The sequence below is a fragment of the Pteropus vampyrus genome, unplaced genomic scaffold, assembly GCF_000151845.1.
Source record: "Pteropus vampyrus isolate Shadow unplaced genomic scaffold, Pvam_2.0 Scaffold1, whole genome shotgun sequence".
Lineage (NCBI taxonomy): Eukaryota > Metazoa > Chordata > Mammalia > Chiroptera > Pteropodidae > Pteropus > Pteropus vampyrus.
In genome coordinates this window covers 20968208-20994772 of record NW_011888782.1, presented here as the reverse complement: position 1 = coordinate 20994772, position 26565 = coordinate 20968208, and the positions used below count along the sequence as shown (strand labels likewise).

The 26565-nt window shown below is 49.2% G+C and overlaps 1 protein-coding gene across 1 annotated transcript; it reads right to left on the bottom strand.

The window, feature by feature from the left end:
- Positions 1-6: 6 nt before the first annotated feature.
- Positions 7-26561, bottom strand: ACVR2B (activin A receptor type 2B; the record flags this gene model as incomplete). The annotated part of the gene is made up of 10 exons (XM_023527302.1): positions 7-1102; positions 1191-1329; positions 2046-2160; positions 3551-3699; positions 3971-4114; positions 4665-4808; positions 4890-5041; positions 5190-5299; positions 5488-5695; positions 26546-26561. Coding segments are annotated over 10 exons (1377 nt in total), but the record flags the coding sequence as incomplete, so codon positions are not given.
- Positions 26562-26565: the final 4 nt, after the last annotated feature.

Genomic DNA, 26565 nt, shown 5'->3' with positions numbered 1-26565 from the left:
CCAGAGCTCTCTGCTCAGCACAAGACCAGATCAAGACCACTCTGGACCCTAGACTCCTTGTCAAGGAACTGGACCGGCTACCCCAGCATCTCTGCCTTGGGAGACTAAGAAAGTCTGAGTCAAAAAGCAGAGATTCTGGTCTGGCCTCCATCTCACCACGCCTCAGTCTTCTCCACTGGTAGCCCTGAGTTCCAGGGAGCGGCATGGCAGCTGAACTTGGCCTCAACAGCTTGACTCCTGATGAATCATATGGTAGACTGCTAGCCCCCAGTGGCCCCAAGGCTGTCATCTTTCTGAATTAACCCTAGGGTGGACGGGGGAGAGGCTCAAGGACCAGAAGGCACATATTCTTCCAAGATAGGAAATAGTTCACATAATTGGGGTCCTTTGTACAGTATCCCCAGATTGGAGGAGCCGAGATGCCACGTGGCTCAGCTCATGCCCAGAAAATAATGAAGGCAGAGAACAGAGATTATTTAGTCAGAGCTAATGCATATTAATAAGCATTTACGTGATAAGCGTCCTGCCAAGTGATTTATAATAACTCATTAAATCTATTACTACTCTGAGGAGACAGAGGCTCAGAAAAACAAAGCAATTTGCCCGAAGTCACCCTGCTACTGATGGGCAGATCCAGGATTCAAACCCAGATGGGTCAAGCTCAGGGCTCCATTGTACATGTGACCCACACGGGGGCAACCTGTGCCCTAACAGAGCTGACTGTCAGGCCTCATCACTCTCTGGAGCCAAGTCACCTTCCAGCCGAGCACTGAACCTCCCCAATGCTCCCCTGGTGGAAAGGAGGAAGTGCACTAAGGCGCCTCTGACCTGGCAAAGGAGGAGGGGACAGGACTGTCCCACTGCTGAGGTGTCTTCTCCCTCCACCCCACATCCCCCCGACCTCAGGTTCCCACCACACATGGAGGGGCTCCCCTCTCTGCTCCCAGCCATCTGCCGCCCAGGGCCCTCACCGGGTGCTTCAGCCAGTGATCCTTAATGGTGGGCCGCATCTTCTTGTGCACCACCACCTCCTGCAGCTCTTCCAGCGAGGGGTGCTGGCCGATCTCTTCTTCAAAGGGCAGCATGTACTCGTCCACCGGTCCTGGGGGTGATAGAGCCGGGCAGGGTCACCGCCATGTCTCACTGCTCCCTACCCATCCCTGGGGTGCTCGGGGCCCTGGCCTACTCACCGTCCGCAGCCTTGCAGCGGGAGACGAGCTCCCAGAGCACCAGCCCCATGGCATACATGTCAATGCGCAGGAAGGCATCCCTCTGGAAGTTGATGGCTCCCTCGAGTACCTCAGGGGCCATGTACCGCCGTGTGCCCACCTACAAAAGATGGGGAGGGTCTAGTCACCAGCCACGCACAAATGCTCTCACAGTCGGACAGGGAGCTACATCCTGTATGCGCCAGCTGGGCCGGGATGGCGGAATTCAGAGCAGAACACCAACGATGATGGCAAGCCTCGATTCGCCATATTCATGGGACAGTCATAAGAGGTAACAGTGTAAATTGAACCTTAGTGATAATTTAAAAATATCACATGCTCAAGACAGCAGTAATCTAACATAGAACTGCTGCCTCTCTACTGCATCAACACCACAAGGGGCTACACAGATATTTTACTGAGATTAAGACCGAAAACAAAAGGAAAATACTTAAAAATATTAACAGTGATTGTTTTAGGATGATTTGCCTAACGTTAACTTTTAGTTACTTTTTCTAAGTTTTTGAGTTTTGGATTCTTATACTTCTATTTTATTTTGCTTACTAATTATAACTGAAAAGAAAAAGAGAGCATGAAAGACTATGAGAACTAGCAGACAAAACTCTAATCGGAATCCACATTTCTCCGCTGAATAGCCTGGGATGTTCCACTACCCTGCAGGCCTTGCCCCCACATTGGCAAAAAGCACTGTCCTTGGAGTCCTCAGACAGTTCTGTACTCACATAGTGACCCTGGCCCCTGCACCTTGCCAGCTGAGCATTAGAAGGGCCCTGCCCACCCCTGTGCCAGCCCCCATTGTTCCCCGAGGCCCGTTACCTGCCCATGGGTGTCCCCTGGAGGTTTCCCTGGCTCAAACCGAACAGCCAGGCCAAAGTCAGCCAGCACGGCCGTGAGGTCGCTTTTCAGCAATACATTCTTGCTTTTAAAGTCCCTGTGGAGACAAATGGATCAAGATGAAGATGAACACCATGGTCCAACCTACCCTGCTCCTGGCTTTCCATCCTGGCTCCCGAGACACTGAAGCCTACGCCCTACAGCTCGCAGATGCCCCACAGCAGACCATCCCACCCTATCTTGGGAGCAGAGCCTGCACCAAGTGGAGTTCCACGAAGCAGCAAAAGCAGGTAGCAGGATGTCCCCTCCAACGCCAGTGTGAGAATCCCTCAAAGCACTTCTTCCAGAGCTGTCAAAGAAACATCTACCTCAACTGGCTGGGCAGACTCCGTGCCAGTCCCCACAGTACCAAAGGCCAGCCCCTGCATCTTCCGAGGGGTTAAGGGCAGGTATACTGGCCTGGGATGAGAGAGATTTACAATATCCGGGATGTGAGTGAGCACAGAAGTTTAAACAAACTTGCCTGGGTTTCTGTGCAGGCCCTTGAGGGACTCAAGCCGGGCGCTGGCATGTGCGCTCAGCTCTGCCTCTTCCCAGCAGAACTACTTCTGATCCCCAATCTCCCCAGTGCCTGTCTCAGCCTTGCTGTGAGGATTGAACTGAGGAAACAGTAGGTACCCATGCCAAGGGCCACCCTGACATACCTACGACGTGTTAGTCTGAACCCTGGAATTCCAGGCTCAATCCCCTCCCTCGCAGCCACAGAACCACACTAAACTAGGTATGGCTACGTTATTCTGCACTGCCGTTCCTCCCTCTGTGAGACGGGGCTGAGAAAAGCAGCAGCACCCCCAGGGTGGTACTGAAGGTTAAACGAGCTGCCATCCTAAGCAAGCACTTAGATGAGGCATTAGCACGGTGGCTCTCACGGTTAGTCCAAGGACCCCAGAGGGTCCCTTAGACTGTTCCAGGAGATCTGCAAGGTCAAAATTGTTTTCATAATCACTATTTGCCTTCTCTAAGCTCATTCTCTCAAGAGTGTAGAGAGTTTTCCAGAAGCTACATACATATCATGTCATCACTGACAGTTAATGAAATGTGTGTGCACTAATACAGCAAATACCAACAGATATAACCTATCTATACAAAAGTTCTTTAAGCGTAGAAACAGATCCGAACCAAAGTGTGAAAACCGCTGAGCAAACTTTAAGTAATGGAGTCAGCACTTCCCTCATGTGGCCACTCGAGGGCACCAGAAAACCAGCCTGGCAGGCCAGGCCATGCAGAGAACACGTGGAAGGCAGAGGAAGGGCAGCGGCACACAGGTGGACCCAAGTTTATGTGTAGTCACTTCTGACACACCAGAGTGGCTATGCATGTCTATGAAATCGAGACACCCACTCCCTCCCCCACGCCCCGTTCATGCTCTCCAACCTTCTCTGCAGCTCCAGGCCAAGCACAGGGAGGGCGACTGCTAATCCCAGTACCTGTGTGCGATAGACGGCTTGTGGCCCTCACCACGGCACCAGGGCACATCCTCGTGCAGGTAGGAGAGACCTCTTGACATCGTCTCTGCCACGTGACACAGCTCGTTCCACGTGATGATGTTCCCCTTGAGGTAATCCGTGAGGGAGCCCTAGAGGAGACAGCACAGAGACTTGGGCACAGGCTCTGGGGACAGGACAGGACCAACCCAGCCCTGGGATGGCTGGGCTCCTTTCCTGGGAGACTAGGATAGATATGGAAGGCACATGATGCCAGGAGGGGTTGCTGGTGTTGCCGGGGGGCAGTCAGAGATACTCAAATCCACACCTATGGCTGAGTCACCTTCCTGTGGAAGGCCACCATGGGGACTGTGGCTGTGGTCAGCTCATCTTGAGAGTCCATCTCCATTGGGTGTGGCTCACCTTGTCGTGGAAGGCCGTGATGAGCCACAGCTCCACCTCGAGGTTGGAGCCTCGCTTCTCGGCAGCAATGAACTGCAGCAGGTTCTCGTGCTTCATGCCGGGCGTGCTGAAGATCTCCCGTTCGCTCTGCCACGACTGCTTGTCCTGAGGCAGGGACACGGCTGAACGTCACTGCACCACACACCCTGCAGCAGAACCGCCACCCTCACCCCACTCACCACCCTCACCCTCAGCCTGAGCATCTGTACGGGAGGCAGGCAGAAGACCTAGGCTGAGCCAGGCCCTGGAGCACAGGCCAACAGTGATCTCTAAGATCACTTAAAGTCAGGACCTGATTTATAAATGGGCCCACTGAGGTTCCGGAGAGAGGAGCAAGTGGCCGAGTATCACCCAACAAATGAGAGACAAAGCTGGGCCTGGCTTTGCTAAGGGTCCTGGACAACTGCTTAGGGCAGCCTGGTGTCCAGGGACTCTAAGCAGAACCTGATGTCAAAAGCAAAACTCTGAAAACCAGAGTAGATCAAGATTTTGCAAATCAAGGTTTGCAAAGCCCTACCCTAGCCTTTTGATAAATTTCACCACCCCCAAGAGGGCCTACTTCTCTCTCATCCCACCTATACAGGCTTGGACTTCCCTGGGCCGGAGAGCTCAGGCCACAGTAGGGGTGGACAAACTGGAGCCCCTCAACACTCACCTGGAGTGGGAAAATCTTGACAGCCACGAAGTCATTCATGAGTTGAGCCTTCCAGACACAACCAAAACGCCCCCGAGCCTTGATCTCCAGCAGCTGCAGTGGCTTCAGGCCCACCAGAGGGGATGGGGGTGGAGGTCCAGGATCCTGAGGGAGATCAGAGCCTAACAGGGCCTGTCCTGGCCTCACCACCTCTACCCCTGCCCTGTCCTGAGCCAGCTGCCTCACCTCATGGATGTCCACGTGGCCGTAGGGGGCTTTTCGATGCCGGTACATCCAGAAGGCCAGCAGGACGAGGAGGGAGAGGCCCCCAATGGGCAGCAGCGAGTAGGCCAGCACCGTGAGCAGGGTGGGGGCTGTCGGGGGTGGCTCGTACGTGACTGGGGGACACACGGAGCCCTGTGTCACACAGCCCGCCCACTCCCACGCGTCCAGGGCCAGAGAGCCCAGCAGCCCTTCTCCACCCAACTCAGGAGCTGAGCTCTGGGGCCAAGGAGAGGCCCAGGCCTGCTCCTCCCACGGCCTCACCTTCTGGGCCCCCGGCCTCAGGCAGATGGGTGAAGCGCTCATTGCAGAAGTTGCCTTCGCAGCAGCAGAAGTACACCTGGGGGTTCTCCTCCGTGGCCACACACTCCTGCCTGGAGGCACACGGTTTCCCACACGCACCCTCAGCAGAGGGATGCACGACTCCCCAGGGCCCGAGCCGCCAAACCCCTCCCTCCAGGAAACCCCATGGGAACTACCAGGGGCACAGCACACATCCACCTCCAAAGTTGGGGAACCCGGAGGAAGGGTGGCCAGGAGGGGAGGGTGCGCTCAGTAGTACCTGTCGTAGCAGTTGAAGTCGTCCAGCCAGCAGCCCTTCTTGACGAGCTCGATGGTGCCGGAGCTGTTGCGCCAGGAGGCGTAGCAGTGCAGCCGCTTGTCCTGCTCGCCCTCACAGCGCTCCAGGCCGCTCTGGTTGGTGCGCTCCAGCTCCCAGTTGGCGTTGTAGTAGATGCACTCCCGCGTCTCAGCCTCCCCACGCCCGGAACCTGCGTCCCACCGGGAGGTGAGAGGCCTGCTGAGCACTCCACCAACCCCTGCTCCCTGTCCTGGACCCCGGCCACCGAGAAAAGGCTGAGTGGTGGGTGCCGGGCCCACCCACCCATTCGACACCTCTTAGCTTACTGCGTGCCCGCCAGCACCAGCCCCCAACCATCTCCTTTTCCCACTGCAACTCCCCCAGGCCCAGTCAAGAGGGAGGAAGCAGCAACACCACCACCACGGAGGAAGGAGAAACAGCCAGCCAGACTGATGGCTCCTGCAGCACCTGAGGCTCCCAGGTCGGGGCTGCTTCCCTGCAGCAGCAAGTAATAGGAGGCCCCTCGAAACCCCAGCGTCTGCAAGAATCACCGTGTAGGGGTTGGGGGTCTGGCCCAGACCCATCCACATGGAACAGGGGGCAGAACCACATTTCTGATCACCCTGTCTCAGGTGACTGATACAGGCCTTTGGGGCGCTGGCTGCTAATGTCTGTGCCTTGACCCACCCTTGTCACAGTCCCCCAGGGAGACACTGCTGATGTATCAAACACTTCCCCCCGCCCCCCCGACCCCCCTCTTGCCGAGACTGGACAAGAAGCGAGGACTCTCTAATATCCTCTCCACCCGGGCAACCACTTCCGGTGCTCAGTATGGCTGGGGAAGGTCATCAAGAATGCGGACCTCGTGCTGCTCACAGTATGGCTCCCGATCACCACAGGGAATATGTGCCCCAAGCAAAAGGAAGGCTGGCTGGTGGCTGAGCCACAATAACAGATGATCCTCCCAGCTGTTCCTGGCCCCTGAAGACCCCTATGGGTGCTCTCCACCTGCTCCTGTGCCCCTTTTCACCCCCTGCACAAGTGCCAACCAGGTAGCCCAACACTTGGGCTCCTAACTGCCCCTTTAAACATGGCCGCGAACATTCACCAAATCCATCTTTCTCACTATCCCCTCCAAAATAACCCCTCATCCCAGACTCAGATCTGCCCACTGTCCCCAGACCGCACGCCCTGGGACAGGAAGGAGGAAGGAGAGGTCAAAGGAGGCTCTCCGACAACAGGTCTGACTCCTCACCTGCTGCCTTGGCTGAAGCACTCCCAGGCCTCTGATTGAGAATGCCCTGCCATCGCGCCTTCATGGGGCACCCCTGATCAACGGCAACTGTGGCATTTACCACCTCACTGCCAAAACCCAATGCACATACCCGAGAGAAAAGCGGTCCCTCTCCACACTTCCTAGGCCTACTGTAAGCCAGTGACCTGACACCAGCCCTGGCTGGTCTCCCCTACAACTATTCCCAGCCCAGGAGAGAGGAAGGAGGGGTAGAAGGCATCCCCATGGATGGACAGCTAGCCAGTCCGCCAGCAGCCAGGAGCCATGGGCCCTGCTTCACCATCCAGCAGCCGGAATGGCTGACTGGCGCAGCACCCTACCCCCCGGGGAAGGCAGAGTGGCCTGAATCCCAGCATGGCCCAGGGCTTCCTCTCCCTCTACTCTACCCCACCAGAGGCCATCCTGAGCCAAGAGCCTGACATCCCATGGTACACTCAGGGAGCAGGACGTTCTATCAGGTGAGAGGGGCCCCCTCAACAGGAGTGGCCATTCTCTGGTCAGACCCCATCTCTCTGCAGTGATGGGAAGCTCCTTCTAGAAGGGCCTGGCCAGAGGCAAGCAGCCAATTCTCAAGGGTTCAGACTATCGCCCAAACAGAATACCAGTGTCTAACCATGGCTCTGGCTATCCAACCCGGTGGGGCCTAGACTCAGACACAAATAAGAAAACAAGTGGGGTCCCAACCATCTGGGCAACTGGGATCCAGCCTGGTCCACAGGAAGGGAAGCAGTGTCCACAAAGGGGCTCATGCAGGAGTGCACACCGGCTTCCGCCAGCCAGGCCTGCATCTAGCTTATGGTTTGAGGGGAGAAGTTGAGGGGTAGAGTAGGCATAGGTCTGAGACCGCATGCTGAGTAAGCACACTGGGGCCAGGGCCCAGTCTGGCACCCACAATGCACGCAGGCCCCTTACCCAGCTGCAGCAGCACCTGGGGGCTGGGCCATGCAAGTCACCCAGTCCAGAGAGCAGAGGGCTTCCTCTTCCAGCCTGGAGCCCATTGCATTCCAGCGGCAATTCCAGTAGGGGTCCCAGAGACTGAGAGGTGGGCAGAAAGGAGAGCTGGGCACTGCCCCTCCTGCCTTCCCTCACTGTAGTCGCACCACGTTGCCAGGCCCTTGAACATGCTTGGCTACTTGGCTTAGCACAAGTGACTACCTCTGGCTGCAAGATGCTCCCCACTTTCTCTTTTTAAATTTCAGCTCTTCCCTCTCCCCGGAGATCAAGCAAACTACTTCCACTTGCCTTTGTGCTTCCTTCAAAATCTAAGTTATCACCCCCGACTAATTGCCTGTTGTTTAAAGGACTATTTCGGACATTCAAGAAGTGTAAAAATAATGTAACCAAAGATAATTCTCAAGAGAAAATAACATAATGAACACTTATCTAAGAAATAAAACATTGCGAATATGCTCAACAACTGCTTTTTAAATGTCAGGCTTCCCCCATCAGACTGCAAAGTCGATGAAGACGGAAGCCCTGACTGTCTCGAATGCTAGAACCAATTCTGGACATGACGGATGGATGGGTGGATAGAAAGACCCATGAACAGGCACATATTCTCCTGGCTAGGGCAGGATTTCACAGGAAGGGGACAACAGAAGGGGTGGCCTCAGCCGGCTGCCCAAGCTCTAGGGTCCTCAGGGGAGTTTCCATCTCCATTCAGACAACAAGCAACAAGCCCCCTGCAAAGTCTAGAAGCCAGAGCAAGGGAGGCCAACAGACACTGAGAGCGCCCCGCTTCTGACTCCAGGCCACTGACCAGGCAGAGACCCCTCCAGCCATGATGTAAGCAGGACCCAAGTGTTTGGGATTTCACTAGACCCACATCTGACCAGGTCTTCCTATAGGCGACCAAGAATCGCAGCCACGAGCTAACAGACTTCAGTAAATCCTGGCTCTGACACTTCCTAGCTGTGTGACCCTTAACAAACCATCCCATGCCTCAGTTACCCTGCTTGTAAAAGGGGGGTAACAATAGCCTGTACTTCCTAGGGCAAAATCAGTTAATGCGTTTTAAGTGGTTAGAACAATGCCTGGCATGTTAGCTGTTCTATGCCAGCCATATCCCTCCCCTGCTGCCTGTGACAATCCTTCACAACGCAAGTTCCCCTGGAAGGCCAAGTGGGGACTGTGCATTACCCACGCTTGCATTCAGAGCCTAAGGGGGACCTGAGGAGATCACAGACTCCATTCCCCTGCCACACCACATTCAGGCTCTGCTGCCAGCTGGAGACCGGGGGCCTCCCCTTCCCCCCTCTGCCCTGGTGCTCTGCCTCTGCACACACTCAGCTATTTATAGCCTCTGGCAACACTCCAACCACAAGGCCATCTCTGCCTTTTAATAGACACAAGGTTCCTGCCCACACTCACTGAGCCAAGGCACCCATGCACAGGAGGCTCCCCCTGACCTCCAGCACACTTGCCCATCCCGAAGGAGGAAGCTGTGCTTCCGAGATAGGGGTGCCTGTCCCTCAGACACCTGGGCAAGGTGCTTGCTGCACCCCTGAGCCACAGCTAACCCAAAGGAACCAGGTATACGCAAACGACAGTATTCCCAATAGGCAGTCCCTATGTTCCAATGGGCCTACATCTAAGTGAAAAGAAGCCCCCGCGCTCCCCAAGTCCTCAGTCCAGGCAGGGCTGAGAAACCCAACTCCTGGACACACCACCATCACCACCAGCCTGCCCCAGAATACATGCAGATTCCACTCAAAACCAACATTCCAGGCAGCTGGCTCTAAGGAGACCAGTACTGACACACAAGGACAAGCACTAGGATGTCTGTTTCCACTGGCTCTGGACGCACCTCACTATGCACTGGGGAGAAAGGGGGGATCCTACCAGTGTCCTGTCTGTGAGGGACTCAAAGCGTAACGGGGAGAGGGAAAGTGACGGGCGGATGGAGAGGGGTGACTAAGGCAGAACCTTCAGGGGAGGATGTGAAGCTGGCGTGGCCAAGCCCCGTGGGGTTCCCCAGCTCTGGGCTTCAGGTGTGTCCAGTGCAGCCACCATTTCCCAGAGGAACTTCGGACCCCAGCAGCCAGCGGGCCACTGCACTCGATCCTGGGCTCCTAGAGACGCACACAGGGAACAGGTGCCCCGCTCCCTGTGGGCGCTGTAGTGTGGTGAGAAAGGGATGGCACCCCCACCACACTCGCCTCAGGCAGCCCAGCCCCCAGGCCCCCTTCCTAGGAGGCTCCTGCCTTAGACTCCCCTCCCCTGTCCCCTCGGAAGGCAGCCCTGCAGTTCGGCTGCTTGGAGGAGCCAAGGAGGGCCCAGAGACCTCAGCATTAGGGGTCCCAGCAGCGACATCCAGTATCCATGTTCACGACTCCACTCCCCCAAGCCACACAGCAGCAGCACCACCATCTTCCCCACAACCAGAGTTAGAGGCTGGGTGTGGGCACTAAAGGAACCTAAATGGAAGGGGGGCGGGGGGGAGGCTGAAGCGTGAGACACACACACATGTGCACACACACTGTGGAGTGGCACATAAGTACAATGGGGTAGAAAATCCAAATCGTACCTACATTTCATCTTTGAACTTCTTTACATAAGAGAATAACTCGAGTATGTGTCCAGCGGCCGAACACAATCTCTGACACATCTGCTCTTTTCCATTCACCCATATATTTGTGAGCCATCCAAATTGTTACACATTTACTTACAAACACAAAGCAGGCCCAATACCAAGCACTTTACAAATAACTTATTTAATCCTCATGACAACCCTGTGAGGGTCCTCATTATCCAGATGAGGGAACTGAGGCACAAAGATGTAAAGTAACCTAGCCAAGGTATTTACTGTCAAAGCCAGGTCTGGAGCCCGGGCAGGCTGGCTCTGCAGTGCATTTGCTCTCAGTGCTGTGTTAGCAGTCCACTCTATGAGCTACCGCGACTTAAGTCTCCATCTTCCTGCTGGGCTTAGGTTACTTACAACATTTGCTGATTTAAGCACTGCCACGATGAATTCTCTTAAATCCTCGGTTGCCATTTTTCTTGTGCTCACATGCGTGGGCATTTCTCTAGTGTACACACAGGTTAGAGATGCTAGGTCACAGTACAACAAGCATGTTCAGCTCACTGGATACTGTCGAACTGTTCTCTAAAGTGGATGTACCAATTTATGTTCCCAATGGACTAAGACGCCACTGAGCAACACCTTCTCCATCCTATGTTTGCTCACCTGGTCAGCGTGAAATGGTATTGAGCCCCATTTCCTGAATGCCTCTAAGACTGATCGTCTTTTTGTGTTTATTAGCCTCTCCTTCTCAGAACGGCCTGTTAACATCCTTTCACATTTCTTTATATATTCTTGATGACAGAACTTTTCCCTCTTCGTTTGCTCTTTGCCAAAAAAATCTATCTTCTATTTGCCCGAAAGTCTATTTTGATGCTAACACAGCTATGTGACATTTCTTGTAATTAGTAATTCCAATTTCTCTTCTAATTTTTATTTTAAATGTTTATCTTTTTTTCCCAACTCAATCTAACACAGTCTTTGACCTAGAACTGAGTTCTATTACATTTACGATTACTTCTATGTTTAAATTTGTTTTTTCTCTACTGATACCACCTTTGGATTATCTCTTTTAATTCCACATTTCAGCCAGTTCTGGTCTGGAAGTCATACACTCTATTTTTATTCTACTATAGACTATCCTTTACGTTTTAATGTTTACATGTATGCTAAAAACCTGAGATTAATCAACATCTCTACTATCCCTCATAGGAATTGTCCTAACCCCAATTACCTCTTTCCAACTAACATTTAATTAGTTTAACATAACATGTGTTCAGTATTTACTGTTATTGTTGTTGTTCTCATATGCCTCCCAAAGCAGATATTATTTGTTGTATACAGTTGATATTTTATTTGTCCATATGTTCACTGGCGTGTCTGCTCATCCATCCCTCCTGTATCTGTTCTTCTTTCTGGCACCACTGTCCTTCTGAAGAACATCCTCCTTCAGTAAATATCTTTTGGCACGGAAGCCTTAGTTTGCTTTTCTGAAAATGCTATTTTGCCCTTTTTCCTAATTGACAGTTTAGAAGAAAATAAACTTTTGCACTGAGTTATTTTCTCAGCATTTCAAAAATTCTATTTCACTATCTTCTGGTTTCTGCTTTTGTTGCTGAAAAGTCTGCTATTAGTTTGATTTGGTAGATACTCTTGTCTTGTTCCTCTGGTTGCTTCCTTAGGTCTCTGCAGTTTCACTACAAGCTGTGTGTCTAAGTAGACATTTAAATTTATTTCTACTGCTTAGAAGAATACTTTTTAAATCTGATTCCTGTTGATTATCATTTCTGAAAAATTCTTGGCTTTTATCAATTTGAATATTACATCTCCCAATTCTGAAATTTCTACAAGTGCATTAGATCTTCCCATTCTGCCCAGTCCTTAACTCTGCTTTCTTATTTTCCAATTCTGAGTCTAAACACCACTACAGATAATTCCATATAGTCTAACTTCCAATTAATTAATTCTCTCTTTAGCTGTGTCTAACTCGCTGTTTAGCTCTTCTACTTAATTTATAAATTCAATTAATCTATTTGTTAATTTCTAGAATTATTATTTTAAAAAACAACCTTGGTCAATTGTGATACTTCTGTTCTCTTTCATACTTTCAAATCCTTATTTTATAATTCCATAATTTAACTTTTTGAACATCTATTTCTGCCATTTGTTTTTTTTTTCTGATGATTTTCACTCATGGTATCTTATTTCCTTCTGTGCTCTAGAATTTTGGATACTGAGTTTATGTTCAACGGAGTCTTTTCTGTGTGAATACTGTAAGGCAAGTTTGAGGGGGCAACCTTCCAGTGATAATTTATATTTTTGCTTCTCTAAGACATTATAAATCCGGAATAGCTTTAATTTTTCCACTTCAAGTTTCCCAGAGAACACATATGGTATAAACTTTAACTCCAAGTTCATGTCAGCAGACCTTTGGTTATAAATTCTCATGAGAAAGAACTGCCCACACCCACCCACCAACCTAGGCCGAGGCAATTTCATTACCTACTCCCTTTGTCAGCAAAAACATGTTTCTTCTAGTCCATACTTTCACTGAAGATATAACCCTATGGAAGTCTTATCATGTGAAAGACTCAGTCTCAATTCTATATCGTATCTCCTGTGCTTCACACACTGCTACTAAATCCACATCTCTAAATTATGGAGAGAAGCAAAGTCCCCCCCAGAGTAGAACAGCTTTAGCTAGTGGAGGTACAGAGCTCTACTTTCCAGCCCCCTCTTGCTTTTCACTTAACTTTCTTACACATGCAGCTATGCATATGCATTTTAAAAGGATATTTATTATGCTTTCTCCAGCATTCCTATGTGTTTTGCATGAGTGTTTTTCAGCTGTTTTAGTCACTATTATTGCCAGAACTGGAAGTCCAGGAGCACTTTCTGAAGGAGACAGAAGGAGCTCTACCTGCCTTCAGAAGCCCAGCCTAGGAACAAAGAATCAAGCCAGATCACCTCAAGTCACTTCCAACTTCAACTGTGTAAACAAGTCCCTGGCACATCCTCCCAGAGAACAAGGTATGGTCCCAAACCATTCTCTGGAATACCTGCCTTCCTCCAGGCCCTACCATTCCTGAAAAATACTGGAGAGAGTTTCCAGGTAAAGGTCAAGGATTATACAGAAACATTACTTTTGCTACCTCCTGTAATCCCAGTAAAGCCACAGTAAAAAAGAGTTTTTTAAGGTATAAACCCATAAGGATAAGAACAGGAGAGAAACACAGAAATGAAAGTCTTAAGATGGAAAGCAGGTACCTGAGTGGTCAAGGACCCACCCCATGAACTCCTAAGTTGGCTGTGGGGAAAGCTGAGAAGCAACAGGATATCCACCACAGAACCTTACAAAACTCAAAAATTTGTGGCACCAGATGTCTCTGGAAGAGTGGGATACAGATGAGCCCAAACACAGAAGGGTTGGTTGGTAGACCCTCAGGTCTTACTACCCCACATCACGACTAGGGAGTAGGGAGTGTCCCTCCCTCGACCCAGCAGAGAGTAAAAGGTTATTTTCTAAAGATGATAAAATAGAGAACCTCTGGATAGGGAGGAGTACGCAAATTTGAGGGTAAAGGTACCACACTTAAAGAGGAATACAGAATAATAGAACAAATACAAAAAATAAAAATTAAAAAAAAACTGTTCTTTTCCCCCTGTGGCTCCCAGGATATTGGCAGCCAGGCCTATTTCAACCCCCATCCCCTCAAGAGAAAACAGAAGATGCTTCTCAAGAGAATCTAACTAGCTTCAAAAACAACCCAATCAAATCATCCTACAGTTGGCAGATTCCACTTACAAGCTCAGAGCTTTCAATCAGTATTTGGATCTATCCTTAAAATGGAACAGGAAAAACACTTAACTGTAAGACAGCGATATAAAAAAAAAAAAAAAAAAAAAAGGAGGGGGGGAGAAAACAGAAATTATGCAGGGAGAAGATAACTTCAAAACCTCTATTGATATCCTGAGAGATAAAAAGCAATGCACCCTTGAAAAATGAATAGGGTGGCATTACTAAATGAAAAATGAATAGGGTGGCATTACTAAATGAAAAATGAATAGGGTGGCATTACTATAAAAATAGATATATAATGGCAGAAATGAAAATTAGCAGAAGGATTATTAGATAATATTGAAGAAATCTCACATAAAAGTAAAGCAAACACACAAAGATATAGAAAATAGGAGAGAAAAAAGACAAGGAATTTGAAAGCCCAGTCCAGGAAGTTCAATATCTAAATCACTGGAGTTCCAGAAAGTGAAAACAAAAGAGAAAAAAATCAAAGACCAGCATAGTTGATGAAAACAGCCCTCCCACCAAGGCACATCACTGTAAATTTCACAACAGCAGAGACAAGATTCTACAGCAAATGACTGGCAAGGGAGAACTGTCACTTATAAAAGATTAAGCATCAGAATGGCTTTGAACCTCCAGCAGCCAACACCTGGAAGCTAGAATACAATTCTATTCCATTCCATTGTCTATTTAGCTGTCTTGCACCAAAGTTTCCCATTTTAAGTACTATAGGTTTACAATAAATCTTGACATTCAGTCGGGTGCACCTTGTTCTTTTCCTTCAAGATAGCCTTGGCTCTTCTTTGTCCCTTGCGTTTCCAAATCGTGTTATTCTGAGGGTTAATTAGAGATTAAACCATAAAGGCTTTTTCTGCGTCTACGGAGATAATTTTATAGTTTTTCTTTATTCTGTTAATATTAAGTGGACTGATTTAATTTCCAATTGTTATATTAACTATGCATTTTCTGGGGGAAAAACACTTGGTCATTACCTATTACTATTTTTACATATTTCTGGATTCTATTTGTGAATGTTTTAACCCATTTCCCATTTGCCCCAAGAATACTCACCAGCAGCTCTTGCAACTGCAGTGTTTTACCTAACTCGTGGATTCCAGTCCTAACCTTACCCCAAAGTTTGCCACAAAATATCTCGCTTTTATTATTATTTTCGCATCGCTCTAGTATATCAACAGTCTTTGGAAACAAATGACATCATTCCATTTATAGCATTGTTTTTAGTAGTGGTATTTCCATATAGTAATTCTTGATAGCTGAAAATGCCAAATCAAACAGTTGTTAGCCAGAGATTCATTTGATGCATCCAATTTATGTATACATTTGTTACATTAGGATTAGAGACAGTACTGTTTAGAAATAACTCCAAGAACAATTTTTGTATTTTACTTTCACATTGAAAATCAATCAGATTTGCTTCTGCCTCAAAAAGCATGTTTATATAAAATTAAATTGATGCTGGCAGCAAGCTGCACTTTTTTTCTAAATGAGAAATGGGTTAAGGATTTGTGCATTTTATGTTCATTAGGGATATTAGTTCTATTATCTCTCCTGCTCTACGTTCCTTTATCCTTCTTTTATCGCCTTCTTTTTAATTTGAGAATTCTTCTTCATTAGCTTGAAAGTTATAATCTTTCCATCTTTTAGTGGTTACTCTAGAAATTACAGCATGCCTTCTTGACTTATCAAAATTTAATGTTAACGGGTAGTTTTACCCTCTTTCTGAGCAATGAAAGAACTTGTAAAACGATTAAATTCCACTGTCGCTCCACTCTCAATATAGCATCATTGTCATGTATCTTGTTTTTACATGTATTTCAAACTCGATAACACGTTGCTCTCACAAAATAATTGAATATTCATCATTTCCTTTGTTCTTCATTCCTTTCTGCATCTCTGACCTTCCATCTAGGTCATTTTCCTTCTATCTGAAGAACACTCTCTTTACTTGGCACCTACATTCTTGAAGGACAGTTTTACTTGATATAGAATTTTAAGTTGACTATTATTTCTTTCAGCACTTAAAGCTATCATTCCAGTTTTCTGGCTTCCAGTGTTTTTGAGAAGTTAGTTATCAATACATTGTTCTTTTGATAACAATGCCTTTTTCCTCTGGCTACTTTTTAAGAGTCTCTGTCTTTGGTTTTCAGAAGTTTGGCTGTGATAGAAACAGGTGTGAAATTTTTATTTATTATTTTATCTAGGTTCACAGGGCTTCTTGATTCTGTGGCTTAATGTCTTTCATTCATTTTATAAAGTTCTCAGATATTATCTCTTCTGCCTCATTCTCTGTCCTGCATTTCTGTGGCTCTTATTACATGGATCTTAGACTTTCTCATGTTTTCCATCTCTTCTATATTATCCACCATTTTGTCTCTCCATGGTTCAGTCTGTAAATTATCTTCTGATTTATCTTCCAGTTCACTAATTCTCTCTTCAGCTGCATCTAATCTGGTCAAATCATTTACTGAGTTCTTATTTTCCGTTAGTCTACAGGTCAGTTCTATAACAGATTTTTCATTTGGTTGTTATATATTTTTCTAGCTCTCTGATGAAATTCTCACTCTCATTTCCTTGACAACAGTATGTGTATGATAACACCAATCTGCGGCTCATCTAGGTGTGCTTCAACTGTAATATTTCTGCTGGCTATTTATTTAAAATGACTAGCTAGTCATTAGATGTGCAAAATTGTTTGCAGAAATAATTTAAGGCCCAGAATGATGTTACATTCCCAGAATGATGTTGTTACATGTGCCTCTGGCAGGCAGTTAAGGGCACCATTAATTCCATAACATTTTAATTCAACTTAAGGGTTTGTCTTCTTTTGGCTCTCCCTCACCCCCTATGTCTATGAGATCCCAACCCAAACAGAGGGGTTCACTATACCCACCCTCTGTTTAGAACTCCAATTCCTGTCTTCCTAGCCTCACAAGGCTATCAAATGCAATTCTCAGCCTCTCAGTTGCCCATCTAGAAGGACTGAAAACAAACTCAAATGTCAAAGTCACTACCCAGGGCCTCTGTTCTCACCCAGGTCCTGGCTTGGTAAGTCTTCAACAATATACATAATAATATCTTCTAAGATGTATATTGCTTTCAACCAGAGATGTTTCCTAATTTGTCCTTCTTTTCCAGGTGCCTTCAGAAAGAAAGCTGTCCCTGATGATGAGAAGAGGATATCGCTATATCCACTTTTTACTCAGGTTTTAGACATATTTTCAGGACTACATTATACCCAAGAGTATATATACATCCACACAAACACTGAAACTAATATCACCAGTGTAGGTAAGGGTACCCAAGGAAAGTATTAAGAACACAAACCCAGGACAGAGTCCCAAGAAAAAGTAACTTCCATTCCAAAGTATCACTGAAGAGGAAAAGAGAATTCACTTTCGCCCAACTTTACTGTTTCATACTGTCATGGACTGAATTGTGCCCCACCTTAAAATTCAGAGGTTGAAGCCTTAACTCCCAATGTGACCTACTGGGGGACTGGTCTTTAAGGAGTTAATTAAGGTCAAATAATGTCATATAGGTGGGGCCCTAATCCTTATAAGAGGAAGAGACACCACCAAGTGTACCCACACAGAGAAAAAGCCATGTGAGACACAGCAAGAAGGCAGCTATCTGCAAGCCAAGGATAAAGGCCTCACTGGAAAGCAACACCGCCAGCACCTTGATCTTGGACTTGCAGCCTCCAGAACTGTGAGGAAATAAATTGGTTATTTAAGCCACCCAGCCTGTGGTATTCTGTTATGGCAGTCCTAGCAGACTAATACACAGACAGTGCGCATCACCTGTACAATGTGGGAAAGGTGACTGTGACTTTATTTGTACAAGAAACAGTACCACAAATCCAGTGTCATCTAAATCCACAAAGAGGGCCTGACAAGTTGGCTCACACGAAGAATGCCAGTAAAATAGTAGTGAAAGAGCAGACAGCATGCTGAGGGAGATAAGGAAAGCAAGGGTTTGGATAGCAAGTCATCTCAAATGGTCTTGCCTACTTCTTCAGCCAATTGTAGCAGAAGGTCATGCAAAGGAACAAGGTGTGCATTCAGCCAGGAACTGAGGCTCACCAGAGCCCCTTTTGCCATGAGAAACTTCTCACCAGATTCTAAAATAATACTTCTACACATTTCTCCCCTATCTCCTACCACCATCAACAACACATATGAAATCAAGATCCTGCCATGCCAAGATCTTGTCAAATTCACTAAGGTCACCAGGAAAGCCCTGTTACCTACAGCTCCTCAGTGACCTTTAGCAGGTGGCTCAGTGTCTCTGGAGGGCAGAAGTAGCATGGAGCATGGCAAGCAAGTATACACAGAGACACGCACAGTACATCCACCCCAAATCCAGACCAGCATATTCCGGCTAGTCCATTGCTACCGACATCCCAACCCTTCCTCCCCTTGGCTCTGTCAGCACAGTAACCAGGAGGCTCAGACACAGGAAGAAGCCTCTCTGGTTCTCAGACACCAGCCAGTGGGAGTGAGCACCTTCCCTGTCCCGGCACCTCTCATGAAGTGGGCTATTTCCAACCTCTGTGATCTAGCATTTCTGGAAGGGAGGGGATGCTCACAGGTTGCTAGAGGGCTACCTGCCATCTGGGCCAGCTTCTGCCCCTACTGCCATCACCTGGGTAGCCTCGTGGGGGATGGGGGGAGGTATAAAACCGCATAGCCATTTCTCAGTATCTATTAAAATTTTTAAATATATATGTCCTACAACCCAGAAATTCCTTTTGTCATCAATCCTTGAGAAACAATCTGCATAAACTGCACACAATCTGAAAGTCCATCAATACGACACTAGATAAAATGTAGTCTATATCTAAACTTTGAAACTTTACACAGCTATTAAGACTGAGGTAGATCAACATGTATTAGAAAGACTGCCAAAACATATCTCTGAGTTTAAAAAGCCATGATGTCACAATGCGGACACAAGTCACAAACATGATGAGAAAAAATGAATACAAACAGTTCATTGTATAAGGCTCTATTCATATAAAGCAAAAAAAAAAAAAAAAAAAAAACCATGCAAAATTGACTTATGCTGATAGAAGTTAGCACAGTGGTTACCCTTAGGGATTAGGGTTAGAGACTGGGGGTAGGGGCTAGTAAATTTCTGATTCTTGATCGGGATGCCAATTACATGGATGTATTCAGTTTGTGAAAATTCATCAAGCTGTCACTTATGATAATTACATTATTCTATACATATTTAATATTCCAATTAAATGTTTGAAAAAAGGCAACAGCATTTTAGATTTAAAAAATAAACCTCTCTCTCTCTCTACATACTTCTATAGGTGCACAGGTAAAATGTCTAGAAAAATAGATGCCATTCTGAGAAGGCTCACCTTTGGAGAGGGACTCAGACGGGGGGCAGAAAGACCCTAGTTTTATCTATACCTAAATTTTTGCAATTGTATGTATATTTGTAAAACTAAAAATTAGTAAAACTTAAAATGGGAAAAGAAGTTATGGCCAAAGTGACCTCTACTCCCCAAACTATACCCCAGGATAGCTAACCAGGAGACCTCTGGAGAAGAGGAGGTCTGGATGCAGTTTTCCACTTGAGCAAAGGCAGGACTGCATTGCCCTGGCTCTCTTTCTCCTCCTAGGTGGCCCTCAGGGGGAGGGTTCACAGGAGCACCCAGATAGATGTAAAAGAAAACTAGAATGCATGTAAGTTTTCTGCCCCTCTATTTTCTAAGCCCCTGAGCTGATGAACCCTGATCCCCTTATGTGCTCAGGGCACAGAGAAGCTGGACCTTCTTATGAGGCCTGGGCCACAGGGCTCCCCTATAACTCACACCCCACCCAAGCCAGCAGTTCCAAAGGGGCTGGGGGGGCGGGCGGTGGTGACTGGTTTATCTGGCTTATGAACATCTGAAGAGACTGTCAAAACTTGGGTAAGAAGAAAATACCCAAAAAGCAAATAAAGTAAGGGTTTCTTAACCCATGCCTACCAGCCCAGGGTTCTGAGAACTCATGCATGCTTTCTGAATCAACTGGAAGGGAGTGGTGGGGAGGAGGGCTGTCAATGACACTTGGACATAAAAAGTCATTGTCCTCATACCTGAAAACATTGTGCACCACTACACAAGCCAGAAAGAAAAATCATCCTAGCATCAGCACTCAGGAGAGTCAGCTTCCAAGTCAGCCTTCTGTTTTCATTGGTTCAGGTCTAGGAGGCAAGCAGGGGCCCCTCCCTCTCCTCAGATGGACAGACAACAGCTGGTCTCATCACATCTTCAGAAACGATCGGCCACAAAACCCGGGAAGAAGCCTCCTCCATCCTCCAGCCAAGGGCTTGGGTTTCCAACCGGCCTTCCTTTTCCTTCCCCAGAACTAATTTTAGCCTCCTTGGTTGTCAGAGTGCAACTGAAATAGTGGACAGAGAAATGTCTGCAAACAAGAGCAGGAGCTCATCTCACAAAACACCTCAGCTCCAGCCCAAAAACTGGCCAGAGAAAAGTCCCAGCGGGCAACAGGCCAGACCCCTAGAAAAGGTCCGCTTGGGAGGAGGCCACACATCTGCCCAGTGAAGCACGCTTCCTTTCCAATACCCGCTCCCAGCAATCACGTGTCCATGAATGAAAACACCCAAGTAGGGCTGCCAGTCCGAGAGTCTGGAAAAGGCACACATATGTGTACAGCGAGACTGGAATGGCCAGAGCAAAGCATGTGACTGTCCAAAGGTGGGAAGCCATGATTCATCCTCGGCCAGGAGGAGACATGGATGACCCCCGAACAATCCCAGCTTGCATTATCAGCTGATTTAAAGTACCCACCATCATCTCAGGCAGAGACCTCACTGAGAAACTTAAAATACAAAGACTCAGAAAAAGGCAACAACATCTCCTCCCCGCCATTCCCATCCCAGCCTAACAACCCAGGCATCCAGGAGCAGGACCACCAGGACTTCAAGGAACAAGCACCTCTCAGGCCTGTGAGTCTGGTGGAGAACCACCAAAAAGGAAGCCCTAAACAAGGTGGTGGGTGTCTATTCCAGAACAAAGAACTGGTGACAGAATGAGAGGAAAGGGAAAAAAGATAAAGAATTCTGAGGCAGCGACCAAGTTCTTTTGGAAAGATCCCAAAAGAGATGAAACTAGGAAGTCTCAACCCCAGCAAGCAACTCTTTAAAATAAGCCCTTCACATCCCAGGGGTACCAAGTACCTGGAAGCTGAAGCTTTTAAGGAGGTTTCCTCCTACCCTAAGTGCCCAGTCTGTATTCCATTCCTAATGCAGTAAGCTGTGTCTTGCTAAGTTGAAGATCGGAGAGGAGCCCCCCAGAAAGCCCTCCCTAGCGGAGCTTGGAGCAGGACAGGGAGGGGTGGAGAACACACTCAGGGAATGCCAGCCTGCCAGGCCCAACACACAGGCGCTCAGTGGGATCAACCCCGTGGGTCAGGGCCTCCAGTGCTGGCACCTGTCCCCGCAGTTCTGCCCACCACACCTCCCCAGGTCCAGAGGAAGAAGCCTGGCCCTGCCCTCCAACTCCCTGAGGCCAGGGTAGAGACCAGTGCCCATACCTTTGGGGAGAGGTTGCCCCCCTGCCCCGGCGTCCCCGGGCTTGAAGCTCCAGGCCCACAGATGCTGCGGCTCCTCTGGGTGCCACGCGGTGGGCCCGCCTGGGGGAAAGGGCATGCCCGCGTCCTGCTACAACGCCGACGCTCCCCTGGGCAGCCTCAGCTCCAACGGCTCCCAGGTGAGCAGACAGGCCACCGGATGGCGCCGAGGCCCCAATGACAGGCCCTTCCTGACATTCTGCGAGGAAGGGAGGGAGGGAGAGGCACGAGTGCAAACCTCAAGGCGGCGGTCAGAGGCGGGTGGGCGGGTGCGGGCGGGCAGGCTGCCCGGCCACCCACAACCGCCGCCTCCCTGAAATCCGAACCACTGCTGGGAAAACTCAAGGACGCCAGGATTCTTCTCGGTGGCCAGAAGTACTCCTGAACCACTAGTTTCCAACCAAACTCTCCCACGCTGAGCAGGTTTAGCAAAGTACAAATCTCCTGAGCTCTGAGGATAATCCTACCTCCCACTCCAAATCTGATGGGGGAGAGGGCATTAGCCATGAATCCCCATCTCCCACAACTGTCTGTCTCTTTAAAAGCATAAGAACATTCTAGATCAGAGGTTCTCAACTTAAGGTGATTTTACACTCTCCATGCAGGACAATGCCTAGACGCATTTTTGGTTATCAGGATTAGAAGTGCTACTCAAATTTTGCGGGTGGAAACCAAGGGTGCTACTAACATGCTACCATGCACAAGAGCTCTGCTCGCACTCCTCCCACCCCCAAAACACACACACAACAAAGAATCACTGGGCCCAAACTGTCAACAGTGTCAAGGCTGAGAAATCCTGTTCTAGAATGAGGCGCATCCAGCTAGGACCCTGCCTGAGGGCTGTCTATCCAGTGTCGAAAATATTACCCAGACCAGCTCCCCCTCAGCCCCTAGATCCCAGTCTATGGTAAAAGGCCAGTAACAGTAACTACAACTGGATCCAAACTCTGACCTGAAGCCCCTTGGTCCCCACTTGTACTACCCTGAGCTCCCAGGGACAGAACTAAATGCACTGGCACTCAGGAGAGGGTTTCCGGGAGGAGGAGGAGACCAGGGCATGATCGCAAAAAGCAGAAGTCATGTCCAGTGACTAGAAAAGGTTAAATCGAAGCAGCAAGATGGGAACAAGCCTAGTGCACTCCCCAAGGACAGCAAGTCACCCTTCAGGACTGGGACAGTGGGTATGTGCATGGCAGCCAGAACTTCACAGAGTCCAATCCAGGGGGCCAGAGGTTCCAGGTATCAGTGCAAAACAGTTAGTGTGCAAGTATAATGTATGCATGTATGCAAGCGCACACACACATACACATTTATTTGTATTTTACTGGGGGAAGGGTCCACATCTTTCATCAGATTCTCAAAGGAGTCCATGAAACAAAGGACCATGGCATAGGATGGTCCTTCACTGGTGTTCCTGCAAAAGAAGTACCTCAAGTGAAGTGCCAGGGGAAGTCCAGGTGCTAACTGAGTATCCTCCATGCCCAGAAAGACCCCAGAGGCAGTACGCCACAGAAGCCCACCCCAGCTGTGGGAGGCCATGGGGTTCTGGGTCTTATGTTTTCGCCCAGCTGTAGGGCCTGGGAGGATGGGCAAGTTTCTCACATCATCTACCTTGGAAGAGCCTCCATGAGCTGAGGAGGATGCCCACTCCTCCCAAAGGGTAGTTCAGCAAGCCAGGTGCAGCAGAGCCTGGAGTGCCCAGCAGGTACAAGGACAGGTAGAGGACAAACTCTTCCCTGTAGAGGGGCATCATGGTCCACATTCTTGACAGCTACCACTACACTGGGCCTGAGCGTCACTTCACTCACATACACACACTTCTCCCCTGAAGAAATGGACAACAACTTTGGATCAGAGAGTAGCCAGCCTATGAGGGCAGGTTGGGGCAATCAAGGCCTATACTTCCTGATAGAACAGACAAGAGTCAGGTCCTTCTCCCTAGCTAGTCACTCCTGACATTCCACTGGGAACACTCTCCACCGTGACCTCACAGGCCCTGATCTGAACCCCAAGTACAGCATATCGACAGATGTCAGGAGCTCTTGTGAGAAACACAGATGTGTGTCTGGGATGTCCACTGCAATGCAAGAGCCAAATTACTTGCTTCCCAAGGACACTGGTCCAGGCACAGAACACAAAAGACTTGCAGAACTAACTGAATACTGGTCTTTGTAACAAGTGCCATGTGCTGTTATTACAGCATAAATTCTGCCTTTTCTTCTAGGTCTGCACCACCCAATATGGTAGCCGCTAGCCAAATGTGACTATTAAAATGTAGAAAGTCAGAACTGAGATGCTCTATAAGTACAAAATACACACTGTTTTGAAATAGTATGAAAAAAGAATGTAAATGGCTCATTGTTTTAATACTGATTAATGTTTAAATGATCATTTTGTATATATTAGGCTAAGTAAAATATATCATTAAAGTTAATTTCACCTTGTTAATTTTCTCCAAAAAATCTGTATGTTGAAGCCCTAATACCCAATGTAATATTTGAAGATGGGTCTTTTGGGAAGTAATTCACGTTAGACTGGGTCAAGAGAGAGGGGCTTTCATGAAGGGGTTAGTTCCCTGCAAGCACTGAGGAAAAGCCATGTGTGGACCCAGTGAGAAGGCAGCCATCTACAAACTAGGAAGAGGGCCTTCACCAGAACCTTACAGTGCTGGCACCCTGACCTTGGACTTCCAGCCTCTACAACTGTGAGAAAATAGAGTTATTTAAGTCATCCAGTCTATAGTATTTTGTTAAAGCAGCCTATGAAGACTAGGACACCTGCTTCTTTTTTTTTTTAATTCACATGACTACCAGAAGATTTTAAGTTATAGATGTGGTTCACACTGTATTTCTGTTGGACAGTGCTGTTCTAAATGTTCCTTCTACAAGGACACTGTGTATGCAGGAGGTGGGGGTAATTCTAAGCAGCAAGCCAGGACTGGAAGGAAGGGCATCTGTGAAGTCAAATAGGAGGGCCAGCTCTGCCACCATCAGGGCCTGGGGCAGCTCTTCCCATAGTTCCTCACAGGTCAGAGCAGTAGCCACCAGAGCACCGGGTGGTGTGACCACAAAAAACACCCAGTGACCCCCACCTTTTTCCCAGGGCAGGGACACAGGGTGTTAGACTTCAATCTAACTCCAGCTGCCCCATCTTCGGGGGGATGACGGGAGGCTAAGGGAAGAGGAGGGAAATTGGTGCTTGGGGAAGGGGAGAAATCCACTCTGCCCTGCCTAATCTGAGAGATGAGGCCAGACTGAGACAAACTAGGAGAGGGTTCCCAGATCCCAGGAATATCCAGGAAGGTTCTAGAGACAGACAGGTGAGCTGTGCGTACCTATTAAATCGGCCTGCTGCCACTCTCCCCTCTACAGGACAATGCCTTCCTTTCCTTGAGAAAAGCATCTCAAAGCAGCACTTAAAAGGGACTGGAAGCAGAGAGGGGAACAAATTCAACAACACTTTGCCTTTATCACACAGTTAATAGCTCCAAAAGAGCCAAGACGGCTCCTCCTAGAGTGCCTGGGTACCAAAGAGAAGGTCTCTATCCTCTGGTCCCTGCACGTAAGCTACGCAGCACCAAGCCCCACAGAGAATTCACCAGCTCTGATACAGACGGCTAAACCAAGCTACAGTGCAAATCAGGCGGGCAAAGCGGGGTGAGATGGAGATCCCGAATCCCCACCCTCGCAGCGGCGCGGGGATCCCAGCCCCGCCCCTGCACGCCCCGCCCCGCCCTTCGCGGGTTTCCCAGACTCCGCGCTGCTGCCACCGCGGGCAGCGAGGGACCCGCGCTGCATGTGTAATGGGGGCTGGGAACAAAGACGCCAGGACCCGGCGCTCCGGCTGCCGCGCACCAACCTCCCCTACTACCCCAGACTTCTTCCTGGAGCTTCAATGCGCGACTCTCCACGCTTCCCAGGGGTGCCTGGAGCCATCCTAACCGGAGCGCGGAGCCCGTCGCTGCGCGCACACCCAGTTTGGGCGCGCCCAGCACCAATAGAAGGGAATCGGTGGGAAAAAGCATCTCCCCGGCAGAACTCGCATATATACACCCGCACCCACACACTCAACCACACGCGTGCGAGAAGAACGCTAGCCTCTCAGGTCACCCACCCCCGACACGTGCTTCCCGGAGCCCAGAAAGAACAGGGACCTGTTGGTTTTTCTTCTCGCTCCACCTCCCATCCCAGGCGCCCAAAACAAAGCGGTCCCGCGGGGTGGCTGCACCTCGCGCCCTGAGGCCCGGTGCAAGGAAAGCGGGCGCAGGTGGGAGCTGATGCCAGCGGCCCGCCTCACGCGCGACACGACGCAGACCCTGGTGGGATGGGGTGCAGGGGACTCCTCCGAGCTGTAAGAAGCAATCCCCTCGCTTCGCTACATCTGGTGGCACTTAGGGTCGCGCAACCCACCCCCTAGCCGCTGCTGCACCTACAATCCCGCCACCCTGGGTTTTCATCTTCCTGCCTCGCCTGGCCACCTTCCTTCCCCACGCTCTGCTTTTCCTCTCTCCCTGGCTTCCACACTCCCGAGTAGCCAGAACCCAGAGCCTGGGGGTCCGGGTCCCGGTCCCCATCGTGGGGTCGCCTCCGCGAACCGGAGACCCGCAGACCGCCGCACAAACAAGATCGTCCACCCAACATCAGCGAGCGGGGCACCCAGCGCGACCCTAGTCCCTGAACCGGGAGGTGCGAGCTGGATGCAGGTGGCTCGGCAAGGAGGCCGCGGGCCCGCCCTTTGTTGGTAAACACCGCGCGGCACGCGAGGCCGGCCCCGCGCGCCCTCCCCGAGCCCCCCACGCCGCGCCCCGTCCTTACCCGCGCACAGCGATCCCCAG